The sequence below is a fragment of the Podarcis erhardii genome (assembly GCF_964252035.2).
Source record: "Podarcis erhardii genome assembly, chromosome: 2".
NCBI lineage: Eukaryota > Metazoa > Chordata > Lepidosauria > Squamata > Lacertidae > Podarcis > Podarcis erhardii.
The window spans coordinates 98,078,226-98,096,528 of NC_138498.1; the positions used below are offsets into that span (position 1 = coordinate 98,078,226).

Sequence of the window (18,303 nt, forward strand, 5' to 3'; positions counted from 1 at the left end):
TATTAAGATTTAATAGTTTGTAATGAAGATTAATATTTTAGATCCCAACAAAAACCAACACAATTCATAGAGTAGTTCTGCTCCAGTTCACAATTAATAACTGAATTTTGAGGCAATGGAAGCAGTGCATTCTCAAGTGTACTCGGTGTAAATTCTCTCTGCTGCTACCCCTTTACATTTTTGGCACAGTGGCTGACCAAGGTTGGCCTCTTGCAAAATGTGAGATGCTATCATCACTGAGCAGAAGTCTGACAAGCAAAACTTCTATAGGAAGTGACGAGGTCATCGTTTCATTAACTTGTTGGTTCTGTCTCCCAACCATTGTCGGAGGTGAAACACAATGCCAGGCTAGATTCCTACCTTCCACCACCTCCCCCCTCTTCTTCTTCTTCTTCTTCCCTCTCAGATTGCAGTCATGTTTAATTTGGAAACTGGGCTCCTTTGGCAAATTAGCAATTAGAACAATTTTGTGGGAATATGTATATGTGTCATTAGTTTTCCTGCAAATTAATAGCAAGAGCAGAGGTCAGGCAGAAATTTTCCACTTGACTGCAGTTCCTCTGTCGAAATTTGGCACTTTGTTTTGGAACGGCCACAGCTGCTCAAAGCCACAGCCTTCCTCTAGGAACTGTCTTTTAATTAGTTTACCTCGTAGCCATTATTACAAATATTACTGCCTCCCCCCCCTTGAAATAAAATTACTGTTTCTACAAAATATTCCAGTGACATCTTGCACCATTGCACATTGATGGTGGGGTCATTCGAATGCGGCGTTTAATCATTAGATCACCTCCATAAGCATCTCCTAATTAGAGTCCTTACAATACAATTTTATCTGGTAATTAGCTGAGATTGGCTGCTTCCTCTGTAGCTTATTAGTGGCAGCCCAGCAGTGGGTGTGAATCGCAGTGTCATTTGTCAAGCCTGTTAAAGGAGGCATCCCCTCCCTTTACTCTTCCTCACTTTCTCTGTTTATTTCTAGTTGTACTACCTACCCTGAAAAGCCTAAAGAAATTTAACTCAATTCAGATTATTTAACTGGAGAACATTGACCTTTGGGCTTCCCCCTCCCCAGCTTCCTAGTAGAAACAGATTAAATGTTTAAGCTTTTAAACAGTAAAAACAGAATTGAACTTGTTTGAAATTGAGTGGTTTGAACAGTAATGATGAAACAGTATCCGTGCTCCTTACAGCAGGAGAGCCAATCTACTGAGCTTATGCAATGGAAGAGCACTGGAAATTGATTCAAATCTGCTTGTGATGTTTAAAAACACCTACTTTAACAATGGAGATAAAATAGGGTAGATTTGATTTCTTAGCAAGACTTCTCAATTGTACTATAGTTGTTACTGTGCTTTCTCCGTGTGTGTGTGTGTGTGTGATGGGTAGATGTCAGAGGGGCATAACAGAATTTATGCAATCCCAAATAAAGTAACTTAAGATAGCCAGTCAGGTGCATAAGTTAGCATTTGCCTGGTGTTTTCAAGAAAGAACACTATCCGAGGTAATTTCTGAATCTGCAACCGTCATTTCATGTCATTGCGCTATTTGAAAGCAAAACCTCCCATCTTTCTTCTTAGACATGTTAGCAGACTGTGGGATGGAATCACGAATCCAACCAGCCAGCTCTCGTTTCCGCAAAGTTCGGTTCATAACCAAATGCTGCTGTGTGCAGAAAAATATTGTTGCTGCCTCTTTCCCCTCAACATTTTGCATGCCAAGTTTCCATGAGACATGTGCTCCCTCCTCAGTTTTCCTGGGTGTAGCTTGTTCCCCTTGTTGTATAAGTGGAAAGGACTGGCACAAACCAAACATTCCTGGTGTGTTTTCACAGTTGCATGCGGTAGGTGATCTGGATGGGGGACTCTGGTGCAGGAGTGTCACCCTTTCTTCCCACATGGTTTTCCTACCAGGAGTAACACATGTGCCCTCCAGCTGCTGCTTATGGCAAACAGCTCTTTGGGGGCAAATTGCAGCTTGATAGCGATTTTCAGGAGGAAAGAGCAAAACACCAAACCATCTCTGCCCCACTCCCGACTACTTTTGGTTATGAAAAATAACATTCTGCGTCTTAAGTATGGAAGAAGAAATGCAAATGTAGTGTGTAATTTGGCTGCCCATTGATACCAAGGCATTGAGATTTGTCTGGCTACTGTGATAGTTGCTGTTTTTCCTGAATTTATTGGATTTAGATGAACTGTTTTTATTGTATTGGGATTTGGGTGTGGAAAACCACCCTGGGATTTTTAATGAAGGGTGTTATAAAAACGTTTTGAATACATAAATAAAAATAAGGTTCTGTAAATGGAGAAATGTTGCAGAGTGGGGCACACCTACTACCCTTTGCTTCACCCCTCGTATCCCAAGCTCTGAGATTGGTGCACATACCTCATTTTCCCTTCTTTGAGACATTTTCCAGAGTAGCCTGATACAACTTGAATTCTGACAGTAGTTTATATTGACAATTGAGTTAGAATGGCCCTCCCACATTGTTTAACCCAGCGGGGAGCTCAAAAGTAGGCCATAAGTACACATTCTGTACTGTTTGCATCTAAACATCAAGATTTCCATTTAGTTACTGTGTTTTAAGGGTCATCTTGTGTCTCTGTCACCAAATTCCTATGAGCCTTCATTTGTCTTAAATACTTTTTGAGACCTCTGTGTATAATGAGATCTGTGTTAATGGGAAATAACATCAGCACTCTTCAACTATGCACTTCTTGCAGCCAATTGTTGGCCATGTTGATTATCTAGTTATATAGTACCATTTCTTTTAAAAAAATATGAATATTGCTTGTAGATAACTGATTATTTATCTGATTAATTAAGTAACCCATGTAATACACGTGAAATATAAATTTTCTGATGTCCTCATGGGGCCCTTTGTATAATCTCTTAGAAAAAGGGCCTTGATTCTTAAAGTGGTCTGTTTTTTTATTAACCAAATATATATTCTTTAACCTTGCAATACTTTAAATGACTAATAGGTAAGATGCTAGGGTATAATCCTATACATGGCTGTTCAGAAGGAAGCCCCATTGAGTTCAATAGAATTTGCTGCAGTTAATGAGTATAGGAGTGAAGGCTTAATGGTATTATTTGGGACCAAACCAGGAGTGATATAAAAAATGTGTGAATGCGTTTCTGATTTTTGTTTGTTTGTTTAGTTGTTGTTAAAAATGACAGAATCTGCGGAATTGGATTGGGACCATGATGTAAAGATAATAATTTAAACCTTTTACATCGATGCAGAATTTTCAATGCAAATCATTCCAAGAGCTTAGTTGCTGAGGATAAAAAAAACACGCCCCCTTATTGTGCTTTTCTTCCATCTTCTCTCACTGTTTTTTATTATCAGATATAATGGGAAGATGGATTCGTATCAAAAACTGCTTCAAGTCTGTAATGATGATAATTTTGAGACAAAACTCTGATATTTTCCTCATATCATATCTATACAAAAATGTTCACTGGACCCAAATGTGAAGGAGATAATGGCTCCTCTTTCTTAACTTAAAACCATAGGGTGGTATCTCGTGCCGTTGTTGCAGCGCGATCCCAGTGGGGTGCCATCACAGCTGTTCCCCCAACCGCGCTGGGCGCCACACCCCCACAGGACCACCACGCCCCCAGGACGCATGCCACACCCCTGCGGGTTGTGCGCCAGACCCCCCCCCCCGCCCCCTGGTGCTGGAGCATGAAGCTCTGCCACTAGCTTTCCTGAAATCTGCTGTGGAGAATTGGGGGGGGGGACAACCCAGAACAGAGAAAGGGGTGTGTGAGGGGAGGAAAAGTTTGGTTGTGCAAGCATAAACCCTTGTACTAATGAAAATAGAGATTTGGCACATCTTTGGATACTAGTCATAGTAAATACTTGGTTTGGGGGCATTCAGTAGTATAAGTAGTGTGTTTTTTAAAAAAATAATTGTTAAACTTAATTTAAAAATACTTGTCATTTTATTTAATACCCTCCAGATGTTTTTGACTACAACTCCCATCGGCCCAGCCAGAATGGTCAGGGATGATGGGTGTTATAGTCCAACAACATATGGAGGCCGCCACATTGTCTACCTTTGCTTTAATGTGTTTAAAGCATCTTATTACCTTACAATGGAAGGGAACCTGGTGCTGAGTTGAAAGATGGTAGCTTGCCCTAAGGTCATGGCTCAAACGTTGTTTATAACCAGAGACTTCCTAGTCTTCAGTTCACACTCTTAACTACAACTCCACTCCTATGCATCAAGAAGAGCAAATTGTGATAAATATTTTTAATGACATCTCCTTTTGCTTTTTCCACAGCTGAACCTTGTATCTAGCGTCACACTTTCAAAGACTGCATCAGAGGCTTCTCCGCAGAGCTTACCTCATACCCCCACCACCCCAACAGCACCCATCACTCCTGTTACCCAGGGACCTTCTGTCATCACTACTACCAGCATGCACAATGTCGGACCCATCCGAAGGCGGTACTCTGACAAATACAACGTGCCCATCTCTTCAGGTAACTTGATGGATGTGCAGGGAGATTCTCACATTCTTCTCATTTATGTGTTGCTCGTGTGAATTGTGGGCCATGGTAATACAGGGAACTCCTGTACTTTATTTAGCAGATCTTGCGCAGAACCAAGAATTCTACAAGAATGCAGAAGTCAGGCCACCCTTTACATATGCATCCTTAATTAGGCAGGTAAGTGAGAACAAACGGAACAGCCTGCTGGGATCCAGGGTTGTACATATATGTGATGCTATAGACAGAGCAGATGAGAAGCCCGTTGGCATGCTGAAGCCTTTGCTATAAGGTTTTTTCTTTCTCTCACAACTGCAATACATATACCATAATTGCTTTTGATTAAGTATTACTATACGATGTGATTATTAGGAAATTCATTTCACACAACAGTGAAAATGAGCCTGTTTAAAGATGGCAAGTCAATTATCACAAGCTACAGTAATCTCTGATCCCTAGAATTAATCTGAGCTCAAAATAATTACTAAGCTTTAATCAGCTAGTGAAATGTTTTGCATTTCTCTTTGATTCTGCTTTATGAATGACTAATAAATTAATATTTCTGTAAGGAAACAGAAATAAAACTTAAAACAATTAGATAATTCCATTTTGAATTTTGCCATTGAGCTACTAAATACAACCATTAATCTTAGATTGTAGCGTGAAACCTTCTTTTCAATTTTGTGCTCAAGAGTCACGTTTTGTTTTATTTATTCAAACAAATATGCAAGTGTGTTTTCTGCTCATTTTGTCTTAGATCATTATTGAGTTTTAATTGCTTTACAGGCCATTCTTGAATCTCCAGAAAAGCAGCTAACACTAAATGAAATCTACAATTGGTTCACGCGAATGTTCGCCTACTTCAGACGCAATGCAGCAACGTGGAAGGTATACCTTATTGCCATGCGTACCTCTTGCTTTAGTATTTGACATGTACAGAACAGATAGTGCTGCAGACATAACTGTTTGTAACGGAGTGTGGACTTTGAAATCTAGATCAGTTGTTTTGACACACACAGGGTGCCTCGTTATCTTCCACAAACAACTTGCTGGTTGGCAGAAATATTCTATTGTCTTTGAAATTTGCTGCTAATTTAGATGCCCATTGCTGTTTTTTGTCTCCACCTTCTGTGATTAAACTATCGGTCTGCCTATGTAGTTGCTCCTAGCACTGAAAACATTTCAGCTGCTGAGATATAGGGGAAAGGGTGAAGAAGAAGCTTTATCAGATGGTGGTTTTATGTACACATTCTTTTAACTGGAAGCCGCAAACTCTTTTTCCAAGGATTCATAGAAAACTGGCTTTTCAGCCAGCTGATACACCTGCCTTAAATTAACATGCCAACTTCTCAAAACATTCACTAGTGTATTATGAAACACAATACAGGTTAATTGGGCACAGCAGTAAAGACGCAAGCCAATAAAAATATTAAATCTAGCAATTTAACAAAAATACCCCTGGTGCTTTAAATTTCAATAGTTTGGCTCTGTTTAGTTAATTTCACTGTGTGTTTAAATTCTCTTAGAATACTCCCTTTATTTTAAAATGGCTACAGTACAAAGTGGCACACATGGCATCTGATTTTTTTAATTTTTTATTTTTTGCAGAGTTTCTTTCTAAAAAGCCCCCAACCATAAACTGCTCTTTATCTTCCCCTCATTTCAAAAAGTGGTTTGGGGATTTGGCACAGCAGCTTTTTTAAAGAAAAGAAAGGGGGAAACATCACTGGTGCCACCTTTAAAAAGCTTTAATCCTGAAGCCCCAAGCCACTTTTGAACTGTGAAGTGAAGGGGGGGCAGGTGGCAATAGAATTTTTAAAAAATAACAATTTGGTGATTCTGTTCTGAAAGCAAAACTCTGTGGGTGATATTCAGTGTTAAGTCATACTCAGTGCAGAACCATTCAAATTAACGGAGAACATTACCTAAGTCAACCCATTTCATTGGATCTGCTCCAACCAGCATTGGTTATCACCCTGCAACAAATGTAATTGGCCACATCTGTAGACTTCATAGCCAGTGAGGTTTCTACCTGATGAGTCAGATAAGTAACTTAGACAACACTTGAAAGCTTGTGTGGTACATGGAGTTACCATATTGAGCTTAGGTTTGGAAAATTCAGAATCAAATCCCCTCTCAGCAATATTTGTTTTTGTCTTATTTGCAGTACTTCTATCACCTTTTCATTGGAGATTTCCCAGTGACATAAAATATAAAAATAACCTGTTACTATCTAAAAGAATACATTTAAAATACACCACCGCGGAAGCTCACTGAGTGGCCTTGGGCAATTCATCATCGCTTAGCTTTCTCTACCTCACATCAGCTACAGTCCCACACTTTTTACAGGTCTGATCAATGTTCATTAACTCTTGTTACTCATTTTGCATTTCTCTCTCGAAAGAAGGGCCAACATTTACTGTGGTCATTAAGATTCAGGTATTGGCATCAGATTCTCAAGTAAAAAAAAGGGGAATGGGAAAAGCCTTTAGAGTCTTTTAAACCATTTTTTTTAACCAATCACTTTACTGAATCAGACAAGATGGCTCTAAACTTTAGAATTGGAGGATTCAGAAATGAACTCCCCCAATTTTGAAAGCCGCAGAGTCTATTAAAATGTTCCCTTTGAAGTTAGGCTTAGAGCCTGACACCTGATCCCCCCCCTTCCGTTTTCCATACTGACTTACACTGCAGAGGCCTTGCTGTGTTGTCTTTGTGTCTACTAGGCACAGGGATCCATGGGAGGTATAGTTGCCTTGGATTGTGATGCAGGCTCCCAAAGATCCATGGGAACTCTATCTTCCTTGGATCCTAATGCTATCACCCTTCAAAGCTGAACATATTATTTGAGAATTTGGCATGGTATCATTGGTAACAGAACAGACCCTTAACTTAAATTGCAACCAATCTTTAAACAAACTTAAATTGCAACCAATCTTTAAACAAACTTAACTTGGGCTCGGATCAGATCAAGTCCAGCTTCACTCATTTAGGGTGAATCTATTCCAAACTGATAGCAAACAGATTGCTAGCCAGTGAAATGTTACCCCAAAGCAAATACAGTGGTACCTCGGGTTACAAACTTAATTCGTTCTGGAGGTCCGTTCTTAACCTGAAACCGTTCTTAACCTGAGGTACCACTTTAGCTAATGGGGCCTCCCTCTGCCACCACTGCGTGATTTCTGTTTTCATCCTGAGGTAAAGTTCTTAACCCGAGGTACTACTTCTGGGTTAGCGGAGTATGTAACCCAAAATGTTTGTAATCTGAGGTGTTTGTAACCTGAGGTACCACTGTGTGTGTGTGTGTGTATACACACACTGCTGTGCCAGGTAAATGTTTTTTTATAAATAAGAGCTTATTCAGATAAAAAGCAACAAATACTTTATTCAAGGGTAATTAGCATTGTTTTTGTATGGTGTGTGGTTGTGGTTTTAATGTACAGAGCATTTTTTTCCCTTTCTCATTCTGACAGTGAGTATCACAAAATCACAAAGTCATCTCCTGTTAGTTAATTTTTTTCTTAAGGCCATGTCAGACACAGTGACTGTGTTGTCTCTACACATGGGGAGCAATTGTCATAGACAACTGCTTCCTACAGAGGTAGAAGTCTTCCACTCCTGGTCAACAATAGCATTGCGAGAAGGGATTAAGAAGACTGTACAGGAATAATAATACATATTTAATCCTATTCACTTCATTTTCCCAACTCAAAAATGTATTCCTTATAATTAAGGCTTCATGGTGCTGCTCCAGTTGCCTGCCACATTCTCCCTACAGCCCCCCCCCCAATCCCAGCATGCGCTGCTCTGTGTGTGGTGCTGTTGACACCTACAACTCCTGTTTACCAATCTTCCTCCAGGTGGAGAGCTATGCTCATGAGAGAACTGTGTGCACATAGAATCAAGCATAAGTAAGGGACTGACTGGTTTGATCCCTATGTGTTTAGATATCCAGGCTCCACTCATGTGCAGGATTCCAATTACCATTCTGCCATTCCTTAAACACATTTTCAGAAAGGAAATAATCAGAGCCAAAGTTGTTCATATAGTGAAATTATGGAGTGGAAATTGTGGGACGGTGTGATGGATCTCACCCGGCTTAAAGGCTTGGCTTTTCACCCAGCCTTGGCTTGTAGAGCAACAGAAGTAACGAACTCACATTGTAGATCCTCAACAGCTTCCACGTTATGTGGTTATAGGAGTCTTCGGCGATTTATTAACTTTCTTTCTGCCAAAAACGCATATATAGCTCTGGATTTGTTCAAATACATTGGACTGTCTGTTTAGCCGCTTCTGGGGAAATGGATATGCTACAAGGGCAAGGAAATTAGTTACGCTGAGAAACTGCAGTATCAAAGGATTCTTGGAATCCCCTCCCCCGTTGTAACACAGACCTCCCTCCGCTGTTTAATTAATATGATAAATGTGTTATGCCTAACCTTGGTTTGCACAGTGATTTTAGACAGCCATGATTAGAATGCCTTTCACTACATATACAGGATTTCATGAATATGGAGCTTAGTCTTTTGTTTACTGATACACCTGTCCATATGTTTTTCTGGCTTTGTGCCTGTAAACTAGCCTCCCCATTGACAGTTGGTAGATGCTAGTTACTGACCTGTGTATTTCCGGTCTGCTCCCTTTCTACCAGCTATCAGTTGCCTTTAAGTGATAGCAGGCACTAGGACAGATGAAGTAGCTTGGATAGTACAGGGGAAGAGCACGCTGCTTGCCTTCCTGGAGACTAGGGTAGGTAGTGTTAGGGGTTGAGGGGAACAGCGGGCTTTGTCCCTCTGCAGTAATGCAATATGATGCAATACTGTACTGTACTCCAGTGGTATGGGTGGCTCAAAGATGGAATATTTTATGCAGTACTGAAGTACTGTTGCTGGAAGTGTGAATCCGAAAACAGTTATGGAATTGGTGAGGGCTTCAGAAACATGACTCAGTGGACATAGCTATTTATGTACTACAAGCAGTGAATTTTTGTTTGGGTGTTAGAGGTTTCTTCATGGATCTACCAAATGCTTTGCCAGAATTCAGGAATGAAAGGCAGCTTCCCTACTGGAGTATGTGGTGAAAGACTTTAAGAGGGTTTTTTCACCCCCAGAGCTATGTCTTGATATATTTCTGCTTTCTGAAATGTGTTGCTGTGGGTTGGATCTGGACTAAGTTACTTGCACTCGGTTCCCATTCAAATCAGTGGGACTCAAATGAAGACATGATTAGCATGTCCCACTGAGTTCACCTAACTTAATCTGGACCCAACCTATGTATGGAATTTTTACACATGACTAACATTTCTTGAACTTTTAGCAGGTCATGAAAACATAGTTTTACAAAACCAGACCCTCAGTTTTTACCCAGTTTTTTAATCGCACTCTTCCTTCCCTTTTTCATGGCAGGATGTGTCTCCCCCCCCCCAAAAAAAAGTTTGCCTTTTGTTTTATAAATTCTTTAGCCTACTATGCCTTGGTTCTATACGAGCTCCTGGGGTGACAAAGCATGTAAAATGACAATTTGCGTGTTGTTGTTTTTTAATTCTTGCCCAGGTTGAATGTTGGTCGTGTTCTTTAAAAGAAACCCAACCCTGATGGCTAATCAAGGGATCTGGAGCTGATTTTATGTTATTTCTTTTGCAAATCTTAAAAACATATAAATATGATGCAGTCCAATGCGGAGGGCGGGTGAGGGAAAGGGGACTTGCCAGCTGGCAATGCTGCTGTTCATGGACAATGCTAAGTCTCTTCTTCTCATGGAAAGTTTTTTCTTCTTCTTCAATATTTTCTCTCTTATACTTGCTGCAGAATGCAGTGCGTCATAATCTTAGTCTTCACAAGTGTTTTGTGCGAGTAGAAAACGTAAAAGGGGCAGTATGGACAGTGGATGAAGTAGAGTTCCAAAAACGAAGGCCACAAAAGATCAGTGGGTATGTCCACCATGTTTGAACTTCTTAGCCTAGCTTGGATCATGCTTACAGTTTTAACATAGAGGCTTTGGCTGCTAGATGGTGTTTAGAGATCAATCCAGGGTAGTTTCACCTTGTTTCAGTCAAGGAGAAACAACAGAGAGCATTTCATCACTATCGTTTGTATGCCCACCAGTCCCCTTGCCCTTGCTTGCTTGGTGTTTGTTTTGCATCACATGCTAGTAGCTTTTAGGTGGCAATGCATATTAACCCTCACAATCCATTTGCTTATGCTTATTGCATTTTATTTTCTTTTTCCTTTCCCCTGTATTTGATGTCTGTTCTATTCCCCGATCCCATGTCACTTTGTTTCCACTTCATCTCGTTTGCTGATCTTATCCCAGGGTGCTATTCGCACCAACCTATCCCTGCATAAGTGCTTTATCAGAGTAGAGGATGAGTTTGGGTCCTTTTGGACTGTTGATGATGAAGAGTTTAAACGGGGCCGTCATATTCAACGAGGCCGTCCTAGAAAATTCTGCCCTGATGAAAACTTTGGCGAGCTTGTTACACAGTAAGAGCTTTTACTTGCTTTGTGTGTGTGTGTGGGCGTGGGTGTGCTAGTTCCTCCCCTCCCAAATTTTTGTTTTCTGTTGCTTTTGCTTTGCATGATTTATCCATCTCATGTAGACTCGCATTTCACAAAATAGTGGCATTGCCTTTGCTGCAAAAGAAATCTCCCCCTTAAATGTCATGGTTGTACATGCATCGCACTGCTTCTTTGCAAATGCCTATGCTAACACTTTCTGACATGTTTATGGTGATACTTTGTTATAATGCAGGGATAAGGATGTGTTCTTTATCATGCTGATGCTGGGTAATGCTGTATAACCAATTAGCAGGATGGTTTTAGGCTGTTTCCATATTGATAATTTTAGTTGATCTTAACCCACCACCCCCCGTCCCCCGTATTCTCTCAATAAAATTTGCATTGCTACAACGAACAAATTGAAACATTCAAACATGTTTAAAAACAATGCTCAAAGGCCATTGCAGTGGCATTTGTAAAGGTGCCCAATAAATGTTTAAAAAATTAGAGCTGGAGGCTTTAAATTGCATATTTCTATATGAAGACACTTTAAAAATAAAAGGGGTAAGCCATTATTTCAACAAAGAAAGTAATGATACAGCACAGTGTTTTGGGGTGGTTTTTTTAATTACTGATTTAGGATGAGCATTGTTTTTAGTGTTCCCAGAGAGAAATTCCAAGTACAACCCACCAGGTGCTATGTTTTTCTTTCATTTCAGTAAAGTTTACTGAGCAAGAGAATGGAGGGATCCGATCAGTAGTATCTGACGGATTTTACCCTTGCATGTTTTCTTATTACATACTTGGGCACATTTAGGTTGGACCCTGACTTACTAGTGACTAATGAGTCATAGGTCATTCAGTCCGATCCCCTGCTGAGGCTGGAAATCTCCTGCAATCCACCAGGATTGTGCTGTGAGTTAGTTCTGTAATTGAATTCAATGTGAAAAGGTAATCATGAGTTGAGTTAAGTTCCAGTGAAATCAGTGGGAACACAAGTCCTACTAAATTATGACCAACCCACTGTGTATTGTAAAACACTTAGTTTCTTAGGTACTTCCAACAACATACTTCAGGCACCATTGGATCATTCAGTGATGCCTGACCAACATAGGTACACAAAAGAATTATTTTTGCCTCTAAAAACATTGCATGGATTTCTGGCACAAGTAGCTCCCTTCCAGTCAGAAGCCATGTCAAGAAGAATGGTGTCTCACACAGGAACAGAGGATGTGAGATGTTTGGGGATGGATGAATAGTTCTTTCTTTTCCACGCCTTACATGCTTTTGTGGAGGGCCTTCATTATAAGAAGTCCAGGAAAAACTATGGTGGGTGCAACTGAAAAACAGACACCAACAAACTTGACCAATATGCCCTTCAGAGGTTCTCCCAGCTTCACATCCAAGAACAGCTCCCGCAGAGTTGGGAGAATGTTTAAATGATTCGACACCGGCTGACGCACTTGCTGCTTTCCCATGTTATAGGGAAAACAGTGTCAGTTCTGTGGGAAAGACCCATGTGAGCATCTTCTGCCTGCATGGCTGCCTCATATGGATGTTCTCCCACCTGTGTGGGAGCTGCACAGAGGTATGCAGCTCAGGGAACATCTAAAAGGTACTTTCAGCTCTGAGACCAAAACATGACATTAGACCTGAAATACATATTCAGTGAAGGTGAGGGCAGTCAAAATAGCTATGTAGTTTAAAACAAAACAAAAAACCCCCACTATGTTTATTATGTGTTGTCTTTTTTTCTGGTACGGGAGAAAGCCTGGCCTTCTGGAAGTGCAAATTTGACTGTATTTAACTTTACCCTTTCTTTACCTATCTTCCTTGCGCAGAAACCCTTCACTTATTAAAAACATGCAGACCAGCCACACCTACTGCTCACCTCTCAGTGCTGCTTTACAGGTAAGATTAATGAGTGTGGCAAATATGCCACATAGGCGTGTGTGTGTGTCTTCCTACTCGTTTCAAAATATATTAGCCTTGCTCTAATTAGATATTAAATTTTAATTCCGTTAAACTTTTTTCTTAAGTGCATAAAGCATCATGGTCCCTGGAGGCAAACACATATCAGGCCGCTTCAGCATTAGCTAGATGCTTAGCATTTTGAATATTGTGGCAAAAAAATTAAAAGTTCACTTATTAATATTTATCAGCAGTATCATAATTTCCATCCTCTTATTTCAGAATTTCACTTGAGGCAAAAATACCACAAGTGTAATTACTCTAGCACAGCTATTAATGTGCTGAATGATAGGATACTGTATCACATGACCTTCTATTGTTCGTGGCTTTAAAGGGAAAGCAGATTCACACACAGAGAGAGATTTTTCTTTTAAGGATCTTTCAGATGCTTGTTTTTCTGTTATGAAATAGCTAACACTTGCATCACGCTGAAGAAAAGAGATGTCACTTTTGTGCTGCCGATAACAAATGATTTTAAGGGAAATGTCTAGATACTTTCTCACGTGGGTAAGCAGTTACGAATGTATAAACAAGCTTCTGGACATTTTCTAGACATGCAAAATTATAAAAATTACATAGGCCAACCAAAAGCATGTATTTTTTCACAGCTTTGTGTTCAAATTCCCCAGAAAACATTCTCACTACTTCCCCTCAATATGTTTGGTGTGGAAATAGATGTAACTAATAAACATTTGTATGGTTGTCACTGTAAAGAGATACGTTTTCATGATTCTTCTTAATTTTTGCGATGCACAGACCACGCATACAGATGGCAATCCACCTCGGATTCTGCTCAACAAGAAAATCCCCACTGATTATAACTGAGCTGGATTGCATACCCACACATGCATATGTGCGCACACGCACACGTTGTTTGTGTCTATGGAAAATGCTTCTGAAGACATTCTACTTGGCCAATATGCAAAACTGTAGGTGGTGACATGACACAGTTGCCTGTACCCCACTGTAATAAGTTTTATTGTCATAAGCCTATCTGGATGCAGAGTCGCAGTATACGTGCATTTTTCATGCCATAGCATTTCTGAGAGCGTTTGCTGGACTTTCTCTTTTACTTTTAAAACAAGAAGGGGATTGATTAAGAAGGGAGTAGCAGCCCCACATTACCCCTAATTACTTCAGTTTATGTAGTAACTTCTGAAAAGCAAATGAAAGCATGTGCAAATGAAGCAACTGTAAATACCATTCATTAGGATCTTATTTTCCCTCGAGTCTTGTGAAGTGCGGTTTTTAAAGACATGCTCCGTCTGCGGAATAGTATTAAGATTACAAGCACATTTTGCATTCATGAGGCTGAAAGGCAAAAATGAAGTGATCCAGCATTCCTTCAGCTTCTGTTAGCTATGTGACTAATTTCAATTAATATGCTTATCATACAGAACAGTTCGTGTTTTAGTTCTAAGACATGTGTTGTTGTCGTCATCTCCCCCCCGCCCTGTATTATGTGATAACGTAACAGTAATTTCTGTTCTCCTGCACCACCATCATTTAACCTAAAAAAAAGGGGGGGTGACTAAAAAAAGAAAAACATACACAAGAGGAAGGTGGTATATATTTCAAATAACATTTAATAAATTAAATTAAGGGTGCTTCCAGAAGGGAGTGTATTGTGGAATTGGTGCTTCTTGGGCACATATTTTTTTTGCAGCTTCCACATGACAACATCAAAATGTCAGCCCCCCCTTTCCCCCCAAAAATTAATCCATATTTCCCCTTACCATTGTAAATACAGTAAATAAAAACAACCCATTACACATCTGTAGTTACTGCTGGTGTAGAAGCTACTTAGCAGATTCATTCATTTATTTTCAGCAGATGAGTTATTTTCACACACCTGTCCTTCTGTTTGCTCCTCACCTAAGCACACCCTAGCCATTTTTTAAAAGGCGTGCACACACAGGTACGGAAATGCTTATGCACGTGCCCAGAACAGAAAAGAACATTGGAGGGCCTTTGTGAACGAGGAACAAAACCCAAGAAGGCCCCAGAGACATTTTATCAAGCTTCACTCAGTGTTGTGGACAGCAGTTTTGCAGTGAATATCCATGACTGAAAATGTAGAAATGTGTGGAAGCTAACATGACAAATACACGTGCAAAAAAAATCATGTGGCCGCCATCTGGAATAGAATTATTTTGTTTCTTATCTTTCAAATTAACTCCAGTTTATATACATGGCTCAGTCAGAAAGGGAGTGAGCATTTTTTAAAGCACTGCTTGTGAGTGTATAGAATTTTTTTCCTTGTTGAGCATATAGTGTCCCATCTCTTTTTGTCGGGACTCTCAATGCTCCACATCTCTAGAAAGAATCCTAGTTCAAAAGCTGTGACTTTTAGGAAGCCTTGAGCAATTAAGCCGAATACAAAACCATGCAAAATGCCTTTTCTCTGCTGCAAAAACAAGCAAAACATCTTTGATGGCTTGATACTATTTTGTATAGCAATGTAAGCAACAAATGGTTGATAGGCATGTGTTGGGAGATCATCATTTATCAAGCCATGTGCCCACTTTTTGCTGGTTGTGGTAATAGTCATTACAACTCATTCCCATTCCATCATCTCAGCTTGGAGGACTACTGAAACATAACTCATTAAGCATGCAAGCTGGCTTATATTGTTGGTGGATTTTCCAGGACGTGGCACCTTCTTCATTCAGCTGTCACAAACCATTCTGTCATTCTCTTGTCATTCAAAGCCAAGAAACAGATTTTTTTTTTTTTGCTCCGTTTCATGGGATATCCCCACATTCGCTTTCTTTCTTGTCCTATAGGTGAGGTAACTGTCTTCTGCAATAGTTTCCCAGAAGCACAGTATCTCCGTTTGCAATCCATCTGCTGTCAGCTGGTTCCTTAAACTCTTTCAGCAGGCAGCACTTCTGCCTGTGATTTACTTCTCTGAGGCTAGACAAGGGTGAAACAACCGTCAGATCTACCGATATGCTCAACCTGGTGGAACACAAAGTGAAGCAAAAGGAATGAATGAACATCTCTGACGCTCCTGTTCTCCCTTGTTTAATTATGTGTTTCCCACGTTCTCTTTGTAGTCTCCCCTCCTAAATCACAAAGCATTTTCAAGATATGACAGGAGCCTAGTAAAAGGAGGAGGCAACTCTAAGTTTGTAAAACATATCCAAAGATAGAAAGTTCCAACCAAAGGGCTGTGTCTAGTGACTCATGGGGAAGCTGTGAAAAAATGTAGAAAAGTGGTGCTTGTAAGTGGTGCATCATGTGCCTTTGGATCACGGCCCCGAGGGCTTTTGAGTGGGGAAAAACACCATTAGAATTTCCAGATTAACATTTCTGATCCACATCTCAGAATGTTGCCATGTGAAGATTCCCTGTTGCTATCTATCTTGTTGCTTCTGAATGGAATTTGTCCATTTGGCCACCTGTGGTTTTTGGAGGGTGGGGGGGGGGAATAGCAGGTGCTTTTCCTGTTCTGGCTCTTCCTAAATAAATTACTTTACTGCAATTACAAGTTATCTTGGTGGTGGGAAGTGCGTGACTCATTATTTCTCAAACTGCAGGAAGCATGAGTCTTATGTTCCCCACTTCATCAAAATTATTTTTCTGCATCTTGAATAAAAAAAGATTAATATAATCCTCTTCGTTAGAGTAGTTTTTTGATTGCACTGCATAGAGATAGGGACTGTGCTTCGGGGAGGGCCGCTAGATAGAGCATAAAAAAGCATTAGACTTCTGCAGCCACCAGTGACGACTGTGTTGAATCTGTTTCTTCAGGTTACACGGCAGTAAGTAAAGAGTCAAAACATCTCAAAGTTCAGCAATGCCAGGTAGTTCAATGTGGACTAACTTGCAAATTGTTTCCTCTGTAGCACACATCCACACTGTGATTAGCTGGTGGGTGTTTTTGTTTAGTGCTAATTTCTTTAAAAGGCCATTTCCCCCCCATCTCAGACAGGCTGAACACTAGAGAGCCAGAATCTCCTACTTTTTGTAAAAAGCATCTCTCAGAAATTAATTGCCCTTATATTTCATTTATTTATTTTAATAGATTTGTGTCCCATATTTAAAAAGAGAAATTCTCAGAAGGCAGCACGTTAAGGTACATGGGCCAAATAAATATGTAACTGTAATATATAAAATGCATAATTTAAAACTAGGAACAGTCAATAACACTAAAATAATAAAGAGAATAAATAGCCAGGGCATACATTAAAATAGCAGCTAGCCCCAGTAGAACATTAAAATGACAAAACAGTTATAGTTAAAAGGAACCACAGATTTCACCAGGCCAATTAAAATCATTTAAAAAAAAAAACATTGCTGCAACAAACAAGAGGGCCTGCGAATGTGAGGCCACAACTGAAAAACCCTCCTGGCTTGTGCCCACCAGCCTGATTGCTCCCAAAGACAGGCATATGTCAGGTCTAAGAAGTGCAGGCAAGCGAGGGCGGGGGGTGCAGAGTTTTAAAAGGTTTAACACAAGGGTTGGATTGGGCGGAGGAGGTATCCCTCGGCTGAGCCTTGCCAGTCTCCGCTCATGGCACAAAACTCCCCATTCCGCCCAGAAAACAGATGGGCAGGCAGAGGTACTGCTGCTAAGAGGGAAGGGGCTAACCTAGCCTGCAATTTGCTGGATCCTGAGCTGGCCCAGCTGCCATCACTTGACAGCATTGCCCCCAAGTCAGTCCTGATCACTCTGCCGGTTTCAGACTGAACCAGAGACATGCCTCCTCTCACTTCGCCAGTGTGAGAGATGTAAAATGTGGCTGCACATGTACTAGCAGTGCCTGGAATGTTTCCAAGAACACAACTACTCCACCTCCAATGCTGTTTTAAATATTTCTTTTAAATATCCATCTATCATCTATCTATCTACCTACCTACCTACCTATCTATCTATCTATCTATCTATCTATCTATCTACCTACCTACCTATCTATCATTGCTTAAAGGGCTATCAACTTCCTGCTGCCCCTCCTGCTTCCACCTGGCCTTTTAAATCCCACAAAAAAGTGAACCCCAGTCAACCTCTCTCTGGCCTAACTCTTCTTTACCCTTTTTGATGCTATGTGTATTTTGCGATCTTGCCTCTTCCAGCATTTCTGTGATTTCTCCCTCCTTGTTCTCTTTCTCATGCACCTCCACTCACTAGAAAATTGCATTAGTAGAGTAGGACAGGCTGTGTGTTTATTGCATTTTAAGATGCAAACAGACTAGTCTTGACTCTGTCCAGGGAGCTGGTCTAGTGGATCACATATTGGTTGAAACCTGGCAGGCCTTTGTTGTTATTCCAGTGCAGCCACATACTTCTTGGGTGGCCTTGGGCCCAGTCACTTGCTCTCAGTC

The 18,303-nt window shown here is 40.4% G+C and overlaps 1 protein-coding gene across 20 annotated transcripts in view; it reads left to right on the plus strand.

Moving 5' to 3' along the window:
* FOXP1 (forkhead box P1) overlaps positions 1-18,303 on the plus strand; it is a 553,244-nt gene that overhangs the window by 518,789 nt on the left and 16,152 nt on the right. For 15 of the 20 annotated variants that reach the window (XM_081852742.1, XM_081852740.1, XM_081852745.1 and 12 more), the window contains 5 exons: positions 4,300-4,501; positions 4,608-4,687; positions 5,294-5,395; positions 10,820-10,989; positions 12,846-12,915. In XM_081852742.1, the coding sequence (XP_081708868.1) occupies positions 4,300-4,501; positions 4,608-4,687; positions 5,294-5,395; positions 10,820-10,989; positions 12,846-12,915 (624 nt within the window). Of the gene's footprint in view, positions 1-4,299; positions 4,502-4,607; positions 4,688-5,293; positions 5,396-10,314; positions 10,437-10,819; positions 10,990-12,845; positions 12,916-18,303 lie in introns of those variants that run through there. The other 5 variants (XM_081852732.1, XM_081852733.1, XR_014154059.1 and 2 more) reach the window with 4 other exon arrangements.